General features: G+C 43.2%; 1 protein-coding gene across 1 annotated transcript; it reads left to right on the top strand.

Moving 5' to 3' along the window:
* Positions 1 to 2823: 2823 nt before the first annotated feature.
* LOC308380652 (uncharacterized protein) lies at positions 2824 to 17933 on the top strand (the record flags this gene model as incomplete). Its single annotated transcript, XM_080858059.1, has 7 exons — positions 2824 to 3007; positions 6391 to 6738; positions 7183 to 7410; positions 7570 to 7833; positions 8148 to 8429; positions 12280 to 13208; positions 17004 to 17933. The coding sequence occupies 7 exons, from the start codon at positions 2824 to 2826 to the stop codon at positions 17931 to 17933; spliced, it is 3165 nt and encodes a 1054-aa protein (XP_080714185.1).
* Positions 17934 to 20644: the final 2711 nt, after the last annotated feature.

Raw genomic sequence — 20644 nt, forward strand, 5'->3', positions numbered from 1 at the left:
TCTTTCTTTTGTGACAAGGTAGTCTGTCTCAGCGGTGTTTTCACAATGCTGTAAATCATGTCTCAGTAATTCTAACCCACCACGTCTCTATAAAACATTGTGCTAATAAAACACCTTTCAGTGGTGAGCGACTCATCGTCATAAACTCCAGACTGTGCTCTCTTTTCAAAGTGGCAACTCAAACACCTTTGAACACTCCCTCTCTCCAGAACCAATCTGGGGGATAATTTTCAAAGAAACCGTTTTCAAAGCATGGGACTATCAACGGGTCAAAACCCAGCAGAAAGTCAACGTTTTGGTGAATAAGCAACCACCTGCTGTGATAAGAGCTTTGAAGTAAAAACACATTTCAGATTTTGGCTATGTGCATGTGTGTGTGCGAGTGAGCAAGAGAGAGAAAGAGAGATTGAGAGGAAAAGGAAAGCACCCAATTCTAGTATTCTTCAGATAACATGTCATAATACCATGACTTGGAAATTGTTTGCTATGCACTTCAATGACATCTTGTATGAACTTGTACACTTTTGAACCGGTCAGGAACACCATCAAAACAATCACAGCATTTAAGGATTGGCATGCTTACCTCTCTTTAAATCTTAGGAAAGGCATCATGGAACAGTGGCATACCTGGAATGAATGTATGAATGTAATGTGGATTATCATGGTTTGAACAGGGGCCCAGCTGTTTCATTAAACAGAGTTTAAACCTGAAGGGGCCCTGTTTGCACTTTAAAGAGTTCTAATTAATGTTATTGTAAATTACATCTTCCATCCTTGCAATTGACCAGAAAATCAGATGCATCTCCTTCAAAGTGTGAAGACTCAACACCTAAGAGGTGGGATAACAGAACGTTTTTGAAGTGGAATATCGTGCGAAAAACATAACAAGCAGCAGTGACTAATCTAATTCTTTACTCATTTGATTCCCATCAGCACTTCTAAAAACACCCACCTGAGCGAATAATATGCTTCTCCGGAGGCAAGGTCTCCAACTCACACTCACACTCACATTCACACTCACACTCACATTGAGATTCGCCACAAAGACCTGATTGCGACAGAGGAGGACCAGTTCATGGAAAGCATTCAGCACGAATACTTCAACACATCTATGCCCATCTATGCCCATCAGTAGTGCCACCACATCCGCCCGCAGCGTCTGCTGGTGCCCCAGGAGGTCTCGAAGGGCCCTCCCAAACGTGTCAAGGTGAAGGGGGTTGTGGGGGTTGGGAAGAGCATGGCAGTGCAGAGGTTCATGTATGAATGGGCCCAGGGGAAGTACCTGAGGGACTTCATGTGCGTCTTCGGCTTTCGCTGAACCTGATCGAGGCTCCAGTGAGCTGAACCTGATCAATGCTCCAATGAGCTGAACCTGATCAATGCTCCAATGAGCTGAACCTGATCGACGCTCCGGTGAGCTGAACCTGATCAATGCTCCAATAAGCTGAACCTGATCAATGCTCCAATAAGCTGAACCTGATCGATGCTCCAGTGAGCTGAACCTGATCGACGCTCCAGTAAGCTGAACCTGATCAATGCTCCAGTGAGCTGAACCTGATCAATGCTCCAATAAGCTGAACCGGATCGATGCTCCGGTGAGCTGAACCTGATCAATGCTCCAGTGAGCTGAACCTGATCAATGCTCCAGTGAGCTGAACCTGATCAATGCCCCAATAAGCTGAACCTGATCGATGCTCCAATAAGCTGAACCGGATCGATGCTCCAGTGAGCTGAACCTGATCAATGCTCCAATAAGCTGAACCTGATCGATGCTCCAATAAGCTGAACCTGATCGACGCTCCAGTGAGCTGAACCTGATCAATGCTCCAGTGAGCTGAACCGGATCGATGCTCCAGTGAGCTGAACCTGATTGATGCTCCAGTGAGCTGAACCTGATCAATTCTCCAATAAGCTGAACCGGATCGTTGCTCAAGTGAAACTTCTAGAGCGACTTGGGACCAGGTTCCAGTACCTGCAAGATGTTCTTCTGGACTCATATGAGTCGCTGCTTTTTATCCTATATGGACTGCATGAGTTTAAACATCAGCTAGACAGGGATAGTACACCAAAAATAAGATCTGTCCAGATTTGTTTTCCAGAATTCACTGCATTGGATTGCTGAAGAAGCACTAGTATTGTCATTGAATCAAAGATTAATTGCTGACTTTAATCAACATTTATTTCATAGGCTTGGGATTGCATTGGCAGTGGCCAAGAGTTGTGTTGTGACAAGGACTTGTGGGTAGTTACAGTGAGAGCATAGACAGACTGTTTAAATGAAGATGCAAAATATACAATTACATTTTCATATAATATGTCTCTCTCTCTCTCTCTTTCTCTGTTTCCCTCTCTCTCCACCCCCCCCCCCCCCTTCTGCTTCCAAGCATGAGTGGGGATAACCTGGGTCCAGGTGGTGTTTTGGAGCTATGGTCAGCCCTGGAGCAGCCGGCATTACAGAGCATTACAGAGAGATGCACAGAGAACATGGAACATGGAACAGAAACACCTCCCCAGTCCCCACGTATGAGGAGAATGAAGAGAAACTTATAGAGCAGCTGCAAACAAAGACATAATTCACCACTGTCAGATTTCCCCTTGATGATTTGGTTAAGCTTCACAAGAGTTACTTTGTGTTTACATGCTGCCCTCTAGTGCATATAAACTGAAAGGATACACAGAGATAAAAATCAGGCTTTGCAATAGAGTTGGATGTATATAGAGTTAGGTGTATATAGAGTTAGGTGTAAATAGGAAATGCACACTGAGTGCTCTGGTGTTTTTACTTTGCATTAACTTTTAAATTGAAGTTCAGTTTGGTTAAATATGAGTAGCGCCTCTAACTGTCCGTCTCCCAGAATTGTTGGCAGTGATATTGGACACTGCAAAAGACAGGATCAAGGAGCTGCTGGAAAAGTGAAGTTCAAGGAACAGGAGCGGCGTCTCCCTGGCTTGCGTATCATCGGCACCTTTGCGATTGAATTGGGGCAGGTGCAGGAGATACAGGAGGGTAAAACTCTTGAAGAATTAAAGACTATGAATTGTGGTTTTGATGGGCAAATTACTTTGAACTCCCCATAGTAAACATTTGAAATTTGATTTTCTTGCACAAAAATCTGTGTTACCACAAGGGGGCGTACGTTACTTTGACAATATCCACCTATCCATTTCAGGGGGCCAACCACACACCAATGCAAACTATTTATAATTTTTATGGTGGCCTTCAGAGGCTAAAAGTCTGTGTTAGAAATATATATATTAGAAGTTTCCCCTGAGGTCCAAATAAACCCATGTCCATTATCAGCTATTATTTAATGATCTGATTAAATCAACCGGTATAGACTATAAGATAGTGTCAGCTCAGAGATGACTGTGGAAGGAATGCATCGCCATCTGCTGTATGCTACTAGAATTGCAGTACATTTTATGATTTTTCTACCTCTCATCTTTTTACAGGTTGAAAGTAATGCTCATGGAAATATTCAAAGATATATTTCCATTACATATCTTTATAATCCATATATGGGATTTAAAAGGGAGATTTGTTTATAACCCATATCATATCATTTCAACCATATGGTCCTTAGAGGAGATACATTAAGTTATTTTAGTTTCAATAATAATCAGTTTCCACCACCTCAGTGTCTGAGGGTGCAGGTTTGAATCCAGTGCAGGACTATGCACATTTATAGAATATCTCACAGTGAGCATTAAAATCCTATCAACTGTGAATACTGATGGGGATCATTTCGAAATACTGTAAATGACCTCAGAATATATTAATCAAGTGCCTTGTATTAATATATACTTTGTATGAATTATGGGCTTATGTAAGCAGGAACATGGCTTTTCTGTGTTTCTGTGTGTGTGTCACTTAGATGATTAGGTGCCACTTAGTCTGCATATGTGCAAGAGCTTGTTTAGACCAGAGGTGATAAGAAGGGTCGAACTGTGCTTCTTTCGACCTTGTGCAAAACTGACATCATTGCAAGACAGGGAGCCTCGGACGTCAGAGACCCACCACGTGGTTACCCCTGCTGACAAATTGTTTTGGCGCCAGAGAACGCTAAACTTCTATCTTTATAAACCTTGTGTGATGTGTTTAGTATGGCTTCTCTCTCGTCTGCTGCAGTCTGGGAGTAAGCCTGTGCTGCCTATCTTTCTGATAGAGGGCCCGTGCTTCTCATTGGCCTGCCAGGACGTGGGTGAGCCCAATGAGCTTGTTGTTGTTGTTGTCTAATAAATATACTTATATGCAACTCTGGAGTCCTGAGGTAACTTAAGTGAATTATCACCTATTAAATAAAGTCCTATTTGATCTTGGGGGCACAAGTTAATTATCTTTTGGAAACAAGTTATTAACTTGATACTACGGACTAATTTTTGTGGATCAAATCGTGCAACAAACTGCAAAATATATACTAATATATCAAAATAGCTCAATCTCATAATGCAGATAGCGTACACATACTTACTCAGTGGTGTGGGTGGGAGGGCTATAGTCTTCCTGCCTACAGTGAGGAGGGGAGGGGTGTACCAAGGGTAGTATTAGTCTTGAGAGTGTGACTAGTTGGTGTTTCAAAAGGAACTGAAAGGAGGACAGTCACAGATTCTCAGAAGTCCTCAAGCGGTAGGTCAGCTCAGTAATTCCTTTGCACCATCATTTGTATTTTCAGTCATTGAAACACACCTTCTGAAATGTAATTACTGTGTTAAACAGTGGCTAAAACACAGGACTTACCTGAAGAGATGTTATCTAAATGAAGTTCCTAAAGGCAGCTGTGTATAACTTCCTGAAGTTAGTGTGAGCTGTGGTACTGAACCCTTTGAGACTCTAGGGTACCTCATTTTCAGTTCTCTTTCGTTGTCTTTATTGTTAAACAAGTCACCATGTAGAAAGTAAAATGTACGGGCATCTATTTAAAGACAAATAAGATAAGTTCTCACACAAAAATGTATGTACAGTATGTGTAGTCATTCTTCTCTGTTCAACAGCAAGTGCACTCTGCATCAGTGAAGTTAAAGGGGTCCGTTTATATTAAAAATGAGTATAATCATCTAATCATCTTAGAAATTGATTTTTTAGAAAGTGTGCTTAATCGTCTGTAACAGCCTTGCTAGTCTGAAATGGCTGTGTTTGCTGACACAAGGCATCATTGCTTATTATGTTTAGTTGAGGTTAACGGTTAACCATCACCCTGTCAAGGAAAGTGAAAGCATTTCGCACTGAAGTGAACAGACCAAAGAAAGCAGTGATCAGCTTGCTTTCAGTCAAGCCTTTCAGTAAATGTCGAAATGTTTTGCATGTTGTTCGTTGCCATAAAATTCAAAAGAAGAAGAAGGGAAATCTGTGACAGAGAATATATGTGTGTTCATTAGAATGTGTTTATTATGGCCTCTGGTTTTATGTACATTTGAACACAATTTGACCGCTCAGTGGTGCGTTTCTTGTGACAGGGCTTTGATTGGGCTGTGATGGACACTCAGAGACTGCTCAGACTCTTTGGCATCTCCTTCACTGGTATCTACACGGCATGACATTGCTCACCAAACTGTGTTTTAAACACTCACCAAACTGTGTTTTAAACGCTCACCATATTATGTTTTAAACAATCACCTAACTGTGTTTTACACACTCACCAAACTGTGTTTTACACACTCACCAAACTGTGTTTTAAACGCTCACCAAACTGTGTTTTAAACACAGCTGTGTGCTGTGGTCTGTAGTAAGGCCGGGGAAAGAAACCACATTATTGCCACTCAGATGGCAGATGAAGGTGTATGCACACTCACACACTATAATGGTAAAAGATGGCAACCACTTTAATAGTATAAGGTTCATCTACAGTGTTGTGCTATCAATGCATACAATCACACAGTCAGTTTGGTTTCTAAAGACCCAAGTTCTTCTCAGCTTTGTGTGAGCAGTGGTAGCACTGCATGTTCTCAAATACTGAAAATGATTCTGTGTGTATTGTTTTCTATTCAGTTGAACATATGTTGCTTGGGCATACACGCAGACACACACACACACATGCACACAGCATCTGAGAAAGATCTTTTTTGAATCACATACACACCTGATTCCAAAACACTAAGGACACAAGTCACTGCATTATATCTTCAAGAAGGTAGATAACAGGTATAGATTGCTGGTAGGAAAAAAATGAAGGCTTTCATCTGACAACCCATATGTGTTGATGTCATATGAGTGGTGGTAGATGATTTTGTGAGTATTTTGTCAGTAGCACATAATCACAAATGTGTGTGTTCATCTACAGCAGCAGCACATAATCACAAATGTGTGTGTTCATCTACAGCAGCAGCACATACTCACAAATGTGTGTGCTCCTCTACAGCAGCACATAATCACAAATGTGTGTTTCTCTACAGCAGCCTGTCTGGTGACCATATCCCAGGGCTTTCGTATTGAGATGCCAACATCTGTGAAGGCGGTGGTTGGCAGCTGTGTACTGCTCCCCTGCCAGACCCAGCCCCATACCAGGGTAAACTGGTATAAGCACCAGTCAATGGGCTGGCCTGTCATTTATGATGAGAAGAAACCTCTGGAAGTAATCCCTGAATTTAAAGGACGTACTTCAGTGCCAGGGCATCCTTCAGAAGGAAACTGCACCCTCAGGATCGACAATGTCACGATGTCCGATGGCATCACACTGTTTCCCTACATCAACCCAGAGTCTGACAAATACTACACACCAACTGTCCAGATAAAGCCTATATGTGAGTTCTTCCATTATCTACAGAAGCATCAGGAGATTTTTTGCAGAAGATGTGAAACAAATGGTTAAAATCTGTCCAGTTTCAGTTCTGAGAAAGCATGCAGGCACTGCACATTATAAAACTGCAAACTCATCATTTATTGCCATTTTTTCCCCAATCAGTTTTCTATTACCTCTGAAACTAATTTTCAGAAGCTTTTTATGTTAATTATCAAATAGTTGTTTTTAACAAAGAAGTTGCTCAGATATAATCACATCGAAATTCTTTATGGCCAAAAAAATAATCTTTTGTATGCTTTTTCTGACATTCAACTTACCGATGACGTGATGTAAGTTGGATCACACTATGTATTTGGCAAAGTAAGATAAATAACATATTATTTAAATACTCTACTGACATCCATCTCTTCTCACACAAAAGCACCAACCGTTCCTGAGATATCAGGCCCAGAGTCACCTGTTACGGAGGGTGAAGTCCTCAACATCAACTGCAGCATCCATCACTCCTGCCCCCCTTCCCCGCCGGCCATTGAGTGGAGAGGCCTGTCTGTTAACACCACTGAGGTCACCACCGAGAGGCTTGATACAGGGATGTGGGTGACTGTGTACACGGTGAGGGTGAACGCTTCATATCATCAGCACAGAAAAGAGGTCCACTGTCGCAGCTCGTTCGGTAATAGCAAACATCTGATTTTGGATATCTTATGTAAGTAGAACCAGAAAACCTTGGTGTAGCATACAGTATAGGCTACATGTATACACTTCTATACACGTTTTTATAAACCTGCATAGCCTATGTGGGACATAATATCTGTGTATTTGTGTGTCACAGATGCACCTATGAATGTGACGCTTAAAAACGAAAACCCCACCATCGCAGAGCATGACACCATCAACCTGAAGTGTGATAGCAAGAGCAACCCAGGGGCTGTCTCGTATCAGTGGCTCATCACAAATGGGAACAATTCTTCCCAGGTTCATTCGAGCAGCGACTCGCTAACCATTCCTGATGTTCAAAGGAACTTCTCTGCCGCCTGTGCTGCTAACAACGGCATTGGGACAAGATGGTCGGCTAAAACATCGCCTGATATCGCCTGTAAGCATTAGTCTTTTAGAAAAGTATGTTTTCGTTACAAGTCATGATATTATTATTGGCATGGAGTTACTGAGAGGCATTTCTGAGATATATAAATCAGGCTAATGTGTAGTACTCTAAGATATATCACTTGCTAAACTCTGGTTTTGATTTGCGTCAAACAAAGCAGATAACCCTCCACCATAAACATTTAGTGCTTGAACACAACCGGTCCGATATAGAGCACAACACGTTTAGAGACGTGTTATGTCTGCTCAAATGTGGATGCCTGGAAAATGTAGACCTTATCTTCTTTATCTCTCCTTCTGCCACAGTTATCTCCATCTTGTTGTCAGACTCTTTCTGCTTGGAGACAGACAAGATGCTGAAATGCGTGTGTCGGGTGGAGGCCCACCCTGACGGCATGGTGACATGGATGCTCAATGGCAGTGCTGACCTCCCGGCATCAGTCGTCCCGATCTTCACCATAAAGGGCAACATCAGGTCATCTGAGGTCATGCTGGAAGGGGAACTAGCGAAGCAGAGGCCAGTTGTGTGTGTGGCGAAGACTCCCTACAGCAATAAGACTCAGCAGATGACCATACAGGCTGCAAACAGTATGCAGTATTTTCTTACAATGAATAATAAAACTGCTAAACTTGATATTAAGAGGAGAAAACCTATATTGATAACAACTAATAAGAAGAACTTTACTCCCGCTCGCTGTATCTTTCTTTCTCTCTTTTGGCCTTGCCAGCATCCTTTCCGTGGATTCCTATTTTGGCCGGTGCGTTTGGAGTTCTAGGCTTATGTGGACTGTTGATTTGTTGCTGCCGGCACAAAAAAAAAAGGTTTTATTTACAACTGTATGACAATTGTGAAATCTCGTAAATGTGTAGTAAAGCAATGTTTTTACAGTGGTATATTTTGGTATCCTATAGATATCCTATATCTACTTCTCATCCTATACATCCCATAGTCCTCAGGAATTCTGAGCACTCTGGCGTGGCAATGGATAATATTCCCTCAAGGTGGGGAACATTCAAATGAAGGCCTTATAGTTTTAGGCATACAACCGAGCATTATCAAAGTGTAAAACAACAAACTGTATGACAATGTAATTTACAATACAAGAAATCTGGCCACTGATTCAGTTCAGTAAAAACTGCCCTTTCACCCGGTATACTTACATACGGATCATTTTAGGACCTGGAAGCATATTATGCAAGGTTGCTTTTAAATACAGGGTGTCCCAGATAATGTCAACTGTAATTTCAAAACCGCTGTGAGCACTAATGACTAATGTGAACACTGATTCACTTTTTCTTTTTTATCATTTCAGGGAATCCAGAAGCTCAGATAGATCTGCTTCACTCAACATCAACATGGAGAGGTGACGGAACTCTGTTATGCTGATTAATTAATTTCCTAATTTTGTGATATCAAATACATATTATCTGACAGATCCGTATTGCCTTTCATAAAACACAAAGAGAGATGACTTATACCCAAGTGTCTTCTTTACCAGCAACTATGATTTAAGGAATTAAGTTATTTTACCTCCAGGTAGCTTATGCTTGTGGTAATCAATGCACATTAAGCTTCTACGAAAGGTTCAATGATCTAAGAAAAGAAAGAAAAAAGAGATTGCAAGACACTACAGTTGTTTTGCCTCCATTTCATATTGTTATGGATTAATATGAATATTTGCCAAATGCTGACTACATAAAAGTCTTTGAATATTAGACCCTGGGAACACACAATCATGGAAACCCCGCAGTACTCCCATTGTATGCCTGTGGAGTAAATCCTGCTCTATTTTCCATTACTTATGTAGGCCAGAGGTGGCGCCGAAAGCTGAAGCGAAAAGTATGAGGACCCAGAAGCTTGAAGAGCGCAAGTTGCGTAACAACGGCAAAAAGGATGAGCATGCAGTGGTATCGGATCCCATCTATGATAATGACACTTTTCTTGAATGCCGGTGGACTCCCCAGGTACAGTGGATTCACAATCCTCAAAGTATCCTCATGACCCATGCAAATAAATGTGTGCATTCACACACACACGTGAACACACGCACACACACACACACACACACACACACACGCACACACACGCACACACACGCACACTCACACAAACACACACACGCATGCACACACGCATGCACGCACGCACGCACACGCACACACACACACACGCACACACACACACACACACGCACGCACACACGCATGCACGCACGCACGCACACGCACACACACACACACACACACACACACACAGAAACACACACACACACACACACAGAAACACACACACACACACACACACACACACACACACACACACACACACACAATTCTGGAGAAATGACCATAGGGTGGTGCTCACACACACACACACACACACACACTCACACACACACACACACACACACACACACACACACACGCACAGACATTCAAAAACAAATAAACGCAGAAACATAAACACTTTGCACAACAGTGTATGTGTGTATGTTGCAATGCATCATTGTGTGTGTCTGCAAACCTGACTGGTAATCAACAGAGGTAAAACAGGAAGTCCAAAACAACTTTTAGCTTTGTGAGAAAGACAACAGCCATTAAGCCAATGTAGGAAATGTGAACCAAGTTTTACATAATCTTATGGCAGATTAGACAGAATCTTTTGGCAAAGACAACAGATTATTGCAATGTTACAATGTACCATTGTTTTTCAGGAAGAAGAGGATATCTACATGAACAACGTTGAGGGTGAAGATACTAGGAACATTTACTTGAACCATTGAATGGGACCAATCAATATATTGCATCATCATTGGCTACATTACAGTGCCAAGTAGATATTTTGAGTGAAATACTGCAACACCTAAAGATGTAGGATGTATTTTGAATGTACTAATACTTTTATATATTTCTGCATTTATTGTCTGATCTTTTTCCTCTAATGTTTGAATATATTTCATGATCACTGTGTGTGTTTATATAATGTAAGAGTTTATTGTAGTTAAGGCTCCAATGCTTTGATGACATAATGTCATGCTCATGACATAAGCAAATTTATTACAGCCATTTGCAAACTACGATATGACTGTGAGATGCATATATTTGAATGCCCTGGTACTTTTATAATCATGTTATCTTGATGTTGAAATAAATACCTGTGTGCAGCGTTGTATCAAATGGAACATTGTGGGCGGAGGGACTGTCAGGGATTGAACGCGATCCGCCTGGTTGCTAAACCAGTGGGTATCATGCTGAGCAAGGGTAGGACCCAAGTGCAGACATCATAAAAAAGGTTGTGTCTTTATTTACCAATACACAGAAGAGGGAAGGGAAAATCCCTAAAACACAGAAGAACGGAAAAGAACTAAAGATATCACTTTGCCAAAGCAGGGCAGATAAGCCAGGTGAATGCAAGCTCCAGAACGGGTTGAAAAAAACAAAAGCATCTAACTACTGCTAATCTACTGCTAAACAGTAAAGAAAGAAACCAGGAACATCCAGAAATAAACTCACTAGTAGACAAGAGGTAACTATGGTGACTTGAGGTACGCAGACATTGTGCTAATTCCACGGTACATCTCACCATATAATGGTCACTCTTAACACACTTTTCCACACAAGTTGCAACCACATACATTTCGACATTCATATTCACATTTAGACGTGAGCAAGTATTGAAGAGTACTACTACAAATATCTAACTCACATAAACTGTGCTGGCACCCATGCAAATCCCAGTAATAACGAGGCAGTCATTAGTGAACAGTCTAGAACATTTACAGCCATTTTATGGTGAGGGAGGGGAATCATCAGTGAAACATGACATATAGGACTGTATGGCATTATTGAGGAAATAGCAACCCTCGGTTCAGTGAACTCGCAAAGTGCTATTAGTGTCACAAACTGAATTGGCCTTAGACTCTAAACAAGAAAAAAACAGCATCCATTAACTGAGGACTGACACGAGTCGGCATTAGTGAACAGTCTAGGTAATTTATCGCCATTTTATGGTGAGGGAGGGGAAACATCGGTGAAACATGACAGATAGGAGGACTGTATGGCATTATTGTGGAAATAGCAACTCTGGGTTTGCTCTGTGATCCTTCCGAACGCACCACCATTGCATTCTACAAGTAAGTATGTTTTGTAATGGATTGGCCTTTGAATGACGAGCAAAAGACTTGAACTTGGACTTAAACCTTAATGTGACTAATGCACGATGGCAGTGAACTCTTAAGTAAAGTGATGAAAAAGTTTCTGATTATTTTGGCATACATTTGTTAATAACCTTACCTATACATTACTTAATCCCTGTTTTGATTGCATGTTAGCCATATGTTATTTGCTAAAGATTTGAAGTAGGACCTTGTTTAGCGTCAGTAAGAGGAATAGAAAACTCAATTAGTTCTTGATACATTATGTCTTGCCTTTTCCCCAGCTGTGATAATGGAGCTATTCATTCTGGCCTATTACATCATCATCTTCCTGTTTGGGCTTCCTGCTAACCTCCTGGCCCTCTACGCCTTCAGCTGCAAGATCCACACCAAAGCCTCTCCCACAGATGTCCTCCTGCTCAACTTGACTGTCTCTGACCTTCTCTTCCTCCTGTGCCTGCCGCTGAAGATGTACGAGGTGGCCTCTGGCATGCTCTGGCTCCTCCCTCAGGCCCTCTGTCTGCTCTCCACCTTCGTCTTCTACACCACCATCCACAACAGCTCCATCTTGCTCACGGCCGCCAGCGTGGACCGCTACCTGTGTGTGGGCTACGCCGTCTGGTACAGGCAGCGTGTCAGAGCAATGCACGGCGTCTTGGCCGGCGCCTTCATCTGGATCCTGAGCGCGGCCCATTTCGTATACCTCTATCTGATCGAACTCATGCCGAACGACTCCTCGGAGTCATCTGGGGTCTGTTACGACAACTTCACCGAGGCACAGCTGGACGTGATCCGACCCATCCGTCTGGAGCTGTGCGTGGTGTTCTTCGTCCTGCCACTGCTGGTCTCCAGCTTCTGCTACGTCAGGTTCATCCTCATCCTCAGCCGGATTTCACGCCTGCAGCCCGAGAAGAGGCGGAGGGCGACGGGGATGGCGTTGGGCACCTTACTGGTCTTCGTCGTCTGCTTCATGCCATACAACGTCACACACATACTGGGCTTCATCCAAGAGGGCACGGTGGGGTGGAGGACGGAGGCGCTGCTCCTCACGGCGACCAATGCCATCCTCGACCCAATCATCTTCTACTTCTCATCCTCTACCTTCCAGGGAAGCACCAGGAACGTTCTCTGCCTGATGTGGGGCAATGGCTGCTGCGAGACCAAGTGTACCAGCCCTCCAGTGGAAGCTGCCACTGCTGGCGGAGGGGGGGCGGTGTGAGTGACTTTCATACAGGAGGACAGGAGGGAGCTGTTTTAGCAGGGACGTGCACAGGAATTTTGAAGGGCAGTTGCTCTGCCCTGGGAAAAAGGGGCAACACATTATTTTTTGTCACCGCCGCTGCCACGCCCCCGTCCCCTGATCGCAAATATATATATTTCCTTTGGAGGGGCAACTGCAGTCGAGAAGGGCAAACGGGCAGTTGCCCGAGCAACCTTAGCCCACTCCTGTGCACGTCTCTGCGTTTTAGTGTACAGTGTCTGTGCTGGCGATTGACTAGCCTCACAGAGTCTAACGAGACTTTAGCACTTAGTGACGTGTGTACTTCTAAAGACAACTCGTTTACATATTGGGGTTTAATCCTACTTAGCTCCAAGGCCTATAAGACGGACATTCCTTGGAACACTTCGAACCCACAACCCAAAACCTTTGCTGCATCACGTCAAGCTGTACCCCTGTTTTGAGTGCTGCCTTTATGAGGATTAGTTTTGAACATTAAAGAAAAACACTCAACAAATGTATTTTACCCACCCATTATTAGACTTATAATTGAAATATACATGAAGACATATATTGGAATACACACTGGGGTTTGCGAGCCTTGTGACTGATGATGGAAATTGATATTACCATTGATTCACATATTTACAAGTGCATTGCAAGCATGCAGGCTCTCCAGTGTGTGTGTTTGCCATGGGCATTGATCACCCATGGTGAGGCCCTCAGACGTGGCCTATGCAAAATAGGCCTCGGCACCTTTCCAGACTTCCTCTCCAGCCAGGGTGATTTAATACACACCACCTATTTTACATGTTGCCTTTGTGCCTGTGTGTGCGGACCTCCCGGAATCTTCCGTGGGGTAACCTCCTCTCCCCTCCCACTCACAAACCCCTGTCCCACCCCTAAACTGTAACACACCCCCATTGACCTGTGACCTCCCATTGCTGACCTTATAAAAAGTAATACTGTACATTGATATCCAGTCTTTACCCTGTCTACTTGATGTGGAATTGGCTCCCTGCAGGCGTACGTGAGAAATAAACACCAAGACCTTTGATTCAACTCGTGGTTCTATTGCCTAAAGTTTATCGCTGGATTCAGAGCTATCACTGACTATTATGTTCAGGGCTTTAGGATGAAATAGAAATGCGATGTCTTGTCAGTCCCCAACCTTAACCGTGGGGTGAGCAAAAATGACAAAATTGCTTCAAAATCATCACTCTGAATCAGATAAACACTTATATCTGCCTGTTCTTAGAGGAGCAGGGCAGGAGCATCTGCAGCAGCAGATAACATTTTTTGCAATCGCATCTGACTTGCTCTCACAGTGATAACATCATGTGGGCAGCACTCTTTCCATACACTCATATGTAAATCATCACCCGTATCGGGGATAAAATTTCCCTTGCAGTGGTATTTAAGGCCAGAGTGCTTCGGGGAACTTGCATGCCAATCACCCTGCGGTGGTCCTCTCCTCACACTCCTCCGGGTCTTATTGAATTAGAGGAGATAACGCCTCTAGTCCTTTCACTGCTTGCCTCATTCTGGGTGTGAGCCCTCTCAGCTTCACCTGCACACAAGGGCTCTCGTGGGAATTTGTTTGAAAAGTGACAATGGCACTCTAAGGACCTCCATCTTGATTTGTCATATCCACACATATCAGGAGGATTGATGTTTTTATTCCCTTTGGAGCATTTCAATAGGTAAATATGTGTCAACCTTTTTTTCTTGGGCCTGCTGCCTTCAATTATCCCTTCTGCTGATACAAACAAGTATTAATTTTCAACCAGATTCAGCCTCATGGCACGAACTGCAGATAAAATGGTGGATGGTTCCTAAATCTGGGATACATTTTGTCTGGTGTCATAAATGATCTACAGTTGCAATGTCGCTGTTGTCTATAATGTGATCATAATTATCTGATGTTCCTGGTTGTCATCTGATAACATTTTACTGTTATGTTTGGTTTTTGCATAAGTGAATAATTAGCCCCACAAGGAAAGATTGTCAAACTTCCACCCTGGACTTTCCAGCTACAAATAAGTCTGACAGGTATTGTAAGTGTTACACAGATAAATGGGTCCATGTGAATATATACATACAGCCGCGGAAAAAATTAAGAGACCACTTCAAAATTATCAGTTTCTCTGGTTTTACTATTTATTGGTATGTGTTAAAGTAAAATGTACATTTTTGTTTTATTCTATAACCTACTGGCAACATTCCTACCAAATTTCAAATAAAAATATTGTCATTTAGATCATTTATTTGCAGAAAAATGACAATTGGTCAAAATAGCAAAAAAGATGCAGTGTCTTCAGATCTCGAATAATGCAAAGAAAACAAGCTCAGATTCATTTTTAAGCTACACAATACTAATGCTTTAACTTAGGAAGAGTTCAGAAATCAATATTTGGTGGAATAACCTTGATTTAAAATCACAACTTTCATGTGTCTTGGCATGCTCTCCACCAGTCTTTCACATTGCCGTTGGGTGACTTTATGCTACTCCTGGCGCAAGAATTCAAGCAGCTCGGCTTCTTTTCATGGCTTGTGACCATCCATCTTCCTCTTGATCACATTTCAGAGTTTTTTTTATGGGATTCAGGTCTCGAAATTGGGCTGGCCATGACAGGGCCCTGATCTGGTGATGCTCCATCCACACCTTTACTGGCCTGGCTGTGTGGCATGGAGCATTGCCCTGCTGGAAAAAACACTTCTCAGAGTTGGGGAACATTGTCAGAGCAAAAGGAAGCAAGTTTTTCTTCCGGGACAACGTTGTACTTTGCCTGGCTGAGGTTTGTAAAAGACCATAAGGATTGAACCAAAGCGGACTGGAGGGTCTCCTAGTTCGTCTTCTCTGATGAGTCCAATTTTCAGCTTTGCCCAACACATGGTCATCTGATGGTTAGACGGAGACCTGGAGAGGCCTACAAGCCACAGAGTCTTGCACCTACTGTGAAATTGGACTCATCAGAGAAGACGAACTAGGAGACCCTCCAGTCCGCTTTGGTTCAATCCTTATGGTCTTTTACAAACCTCAGCCAGGCAAAGTATAACGTTGTCCCGGAAGAAAAACTTGCTTCCTTTTGCTCTGACAATGTTCCCCAACTCTGAGAAGTGTTTTTTCCAGCAGGGCAATGCTCCATGCCACACAGCCAGGCCAGTAAAGGTGTGGATGGAGTATCACCAGATCAGGACCCAGTCATGGACAGCCCAATTTCGAGACCTGAATCCCATAAAAAAAACTCTGAAATGTGATCAAGAGGAAGATGGATGGTCACAAGCCATGAAAAGAAGCCGAGCTGCTTGAATTCTTGCGCCAGGAGTAGCATAAAGTCACCCAACGGCAATGTGAAAGGCTGGTGGAGAGCATGCCAAGACACATGAAAGTTGTGATTTTAAATCAAGGTTATTCCACCAAATATTGATTTCTGAACTCTTCCTAAGTTAAAGCATTAGTATTGTGTAGTTTAAAAATGAATATGAGCTTGTTTTCTTTGCATTATTCGAGATCTGAAGACACTGCATCTTTTTTGCTATTTTGACCCATTGTCATTTTTCTGCAAATAAATGATCTTAATGACAATATTTTTATTTGAAATTTGGTAGGAATGTTGCCAGTAGATTATAGAATAAAACAAAAATGTACATTTTACTTTAACACATACCAATAAATAGTAAAACCAGAGAAACTGATAATTTTGAAGTGGTCTCTTAATTTTTTCCACGGCTGTATATGTCACATATAGATACTTGTTTGACTCACGCCTGTCCCTCTTGTTTCAGTTCACCCAACTCATTATGTCAGAACTCATTAACGTCAAAGTCCTCCTGGCCTCGTACATTATGACCTTCCTGGTCGGGCTGCCAGCCAACATCCTGGCGTTCTACGCCTTCAGCCGAAAGGCCCGCGACAAACCCACCCCGACGGACATCCTGCTGCTCAACCTGACTTCGTCTGACCTCCTCTTCCTCCTCTTCCTCCCACTGAAGATGTACGAGGCCAGCCAAGGCCTGCATTGGTACCTTCCTCACTTCCTCTGCTCACTCAACTCCTTCGTCTTCTTCACCACCATCTACACCAGCATCCTCCTGCTGACCGCCGTCAGCGTGGACCGTTTCCTGGGCGTAGCCTTCCCCATCCCCTACCGGCAGCTCCGCAAGCCCCGCTACGCCATCTGCGCCAGCGCCTTCGCCTGGTTTTTCAGTGCCGGCCATTGCAGCATGGTCTTCGTGACTGAGCACCTGTTGGCCAATGCCAGCATCGCCAAGAACGTCTGCTACGAGGGCTTCACTGCCGAGCAGCGCCGGATCCTGTTCCCGGTGCGCCTGGAGTTCTTCGTGGTGCTCTGCGTCCTGCCGCTGCTCATCTGCGGCTTCTGCTACATCAACTTCATCCGCATCCTCTACAGCCAGCCGCGCATCTCGCAGGTGCGAAAGCGCAAGGCAATCGGCATGGCCGTGGGCACTCTGACCATCTTCCTGGTCTGCTTCCTGCCCTATAACTCGGCCCACCTGGTGGGTTTCCTGTACGACAACAGCCCAGACTGGAGGTACTACACCTTACTCCTCAGCACTCTCAACACCTGCCTGGACCCCATCATCTTCTACTTCTCCTCCAGCACCTTCCGGAACACCGCCAAGATGTCCGTCTTTAGGATGCTGCGGCTCCCACAAAGGGAGATAATGCAGAATAACGGTCAGGGAAATGACTGACTTAGCTGCGCCTTTCTTTCTCATCATGCAGCCCCCAGGTGACCCTCTGTGAACCTGACTCTGTTACTCCCGGGCCCCCACTAGCGTTTCTCAACACCTTTCTCAACAGGTGACCTCATCATAGATTGGCTTAACACGACGATGTAATCATCGCTTGCTAAACATTGCATCACATTGTTTGGAGTTGGTATTGGCGTTGTTTTCCTCATTAGTTACTGTACTTAAGTTTCCATTTCCATAGTGGTCCATACTTAGTGGACTCCTTTGCTGGTATCTTATTTGCATGCAGATGATATCTCATATGCTGTCACAGACCTACTACGCTGTAACTGACATTTTCTGTTGTTAGCAGATAATCAATTGGTAATTATGTAAAAGACCCGAATACGTAAATGGAATTTGTAATGGTGGAAAGTACAAGACAGATGCTTCTCATGTGACTGTCATTATAGTTACACAATTTCATTTAGATTTTAATTTAGCAATTATAATCACATGATTGAAAAGGAAATAATAAATATTTATTTTTATCTGTGTATGTCACTCATCATCAACAGTAGTATTTTGGGGTGTTATTTTTCGAGTCAAGAAAAAGGGAGTTTGTTTTTTATTGAGATCTCATTTGAATTGGATGATGCAGGGCAGACACGTCACAATGGAGGCTGCCTGCCGCTGCATATTACTATAGTCCTTATTGGCAGGTCTCGCCACTCGGCTGCCATTTAAGGCCAATTTAGGGTCGTTTTAGACGCAGAGCCGTAAGCACGTAAGATACATAACCCCCCCTTGCGCGGTAAAATATCCCCCCTTACGTGCTTAAGTGCGTCGCCCAAAATTCCTGACTATGCGACTAAAACACTACGGCCCTACACAGCTCGCAAAGGCTGTGATTGGCCGGCTACCACAGCCTTTCACAGAGTCTCACGTTTCCGGGTTAATAGCATGCAGTCTTTTTTAGACCCAGACATTTTTTTAAATCATGAATACCCTGCAGACCGTCTCACAAGCCTTTTCTTATGGATTAGGAACAAACATAACAGAAGAGGTCCGAAGACATGAACTCCTTTACAAATCCTCTTTAAACACTTATAAGGACGCTCAAATTACCGCGAATATCCCATTCTCACCCGCGATTGTTTGGAGAGAATGTGGTCATTCACGAACAAATAGGTACTTTCATATTCATTTTCCCCCACTTGTGAGTCATGGTGATATCTTTCATTGAGTTCATATTGACGTGAATCCATCAATTGCTCCAGCGAGTTTGATAGAATGAGCCCGGTCTGCTCATATACAAAAGTTAACAGTAACCTGCCGTTACCTTGTGGCCAGCACCATTGTAGTTACAAGCATTGACAACATGATGAGATTCTCTCACCGTTTACCACCTCATCTTTGAATAATGTAACTCATAAACACATCGTTTTAAAGCCTGTCGCAGTCATTAAAAGATGTCAATAAACGAACTTTTGCATCATGTGCTGTCTTTTTTGCCACTGGTACTGAATTGCCAATATTTGTATTTTGTGTAACACATGTATTCATAACATCAAGCCTTTCGCCCACTACACTTTCATACGCCGGTAAGTTTTTTTCCTTTGTCCTGCTGCAATAAATAGGCTTACTTAACTCAAAATAAATCTACAGTTCTGGCGTCAATTTGCTTTGCAACACGCAACACGGCTCACAAGCCTTGCAACACGGCTCTGCGTCTAAAACGAACCTTAAATCAAAACTTGTCTAAAACAAGTTCCTTGTGTAAATTACGTGCTTACGGCTCTGCGTCTAAAACGACCCTAAATTGGCCTTTAGGCAAGGCTTCCAGGAAGCTATTTTGCGCAAACAAGACCAGGCTCCTATCCAAATGAATGAGGAGAGAACCATAAGGGATGGTCAAACTGGCATCAAAAATACATCACGTGAACCTGTGTTAAAATCTGACACAAATGGTATGGGTGCACATATACATGTCAGTCATGGGACTGAGTTTTTCCAGGATAATAATGCGCAACTTTGGGTAGAAGAATAATCGGTTTACATCGCATTATCTGTGCTTGCCCAAATAAGGACCATTCGGATTTGGGGACATCCTTTGTCTGCAGGAGGACATACACTACTGTTCAAAAGTTTGGGGTCACCCAGACAATGTCATGTTTTCCATGAAAACACACACTTTTATTACCTCCAGCAAGGAGGTTATGCGATCGGGTCCGTTAATTTATTTGTCCGTCTGTTTGTCTGTTTGTCTGTCTGTGGACAAGATTTCTCAGAAACTACTGGGCGGATCTTTCTGAAAGCAGACCTTCGGCAATCTAGCTGTTAATTTGTTGAGGTAATCTGTAGAAATTTCACCCCATGCTTCCTAAAGCACCTCCCACAAGTTGCTTTGGCTTGATGGGCACTTCTTGCGTACCATAAAGTCAAGCTGCTCCCACAACAGCTCAATGGGGTTGAGATCTGGTGACTGTGCTGGCCACTCCATTACAGACAGCCTGCTTCTTCCCTAAATAGTTCTTGCATAATATGGAGATGTGCTTTGGGTCATTGCCCTGTTGTAGGGGAAATTGGCTCCAATCAAGCACTGTCCACAGAGTATGGCATGGTGTTGCAAAATGGTGTGATAGCCTTCCTTATTTCAAATCCCTTTTACTTTGTACAAATCTCCCACTTTCCCAGCACCAAAGCAGCCCCAGACCATCACATTGCCTCCT

The sequence above is a fragment of the Sprattus sprattus genome (assembly GCF_963457725.1).
Source record: "Sprattus sprattus genome assembly, chromosome: 19".
NCBI classification, from domain to species: Eukaryota; Metazoa; Chordata; class Actinopteri; order Clupeiformes; family Clupeidae; genus Sprattus; species Sprattus sprattus.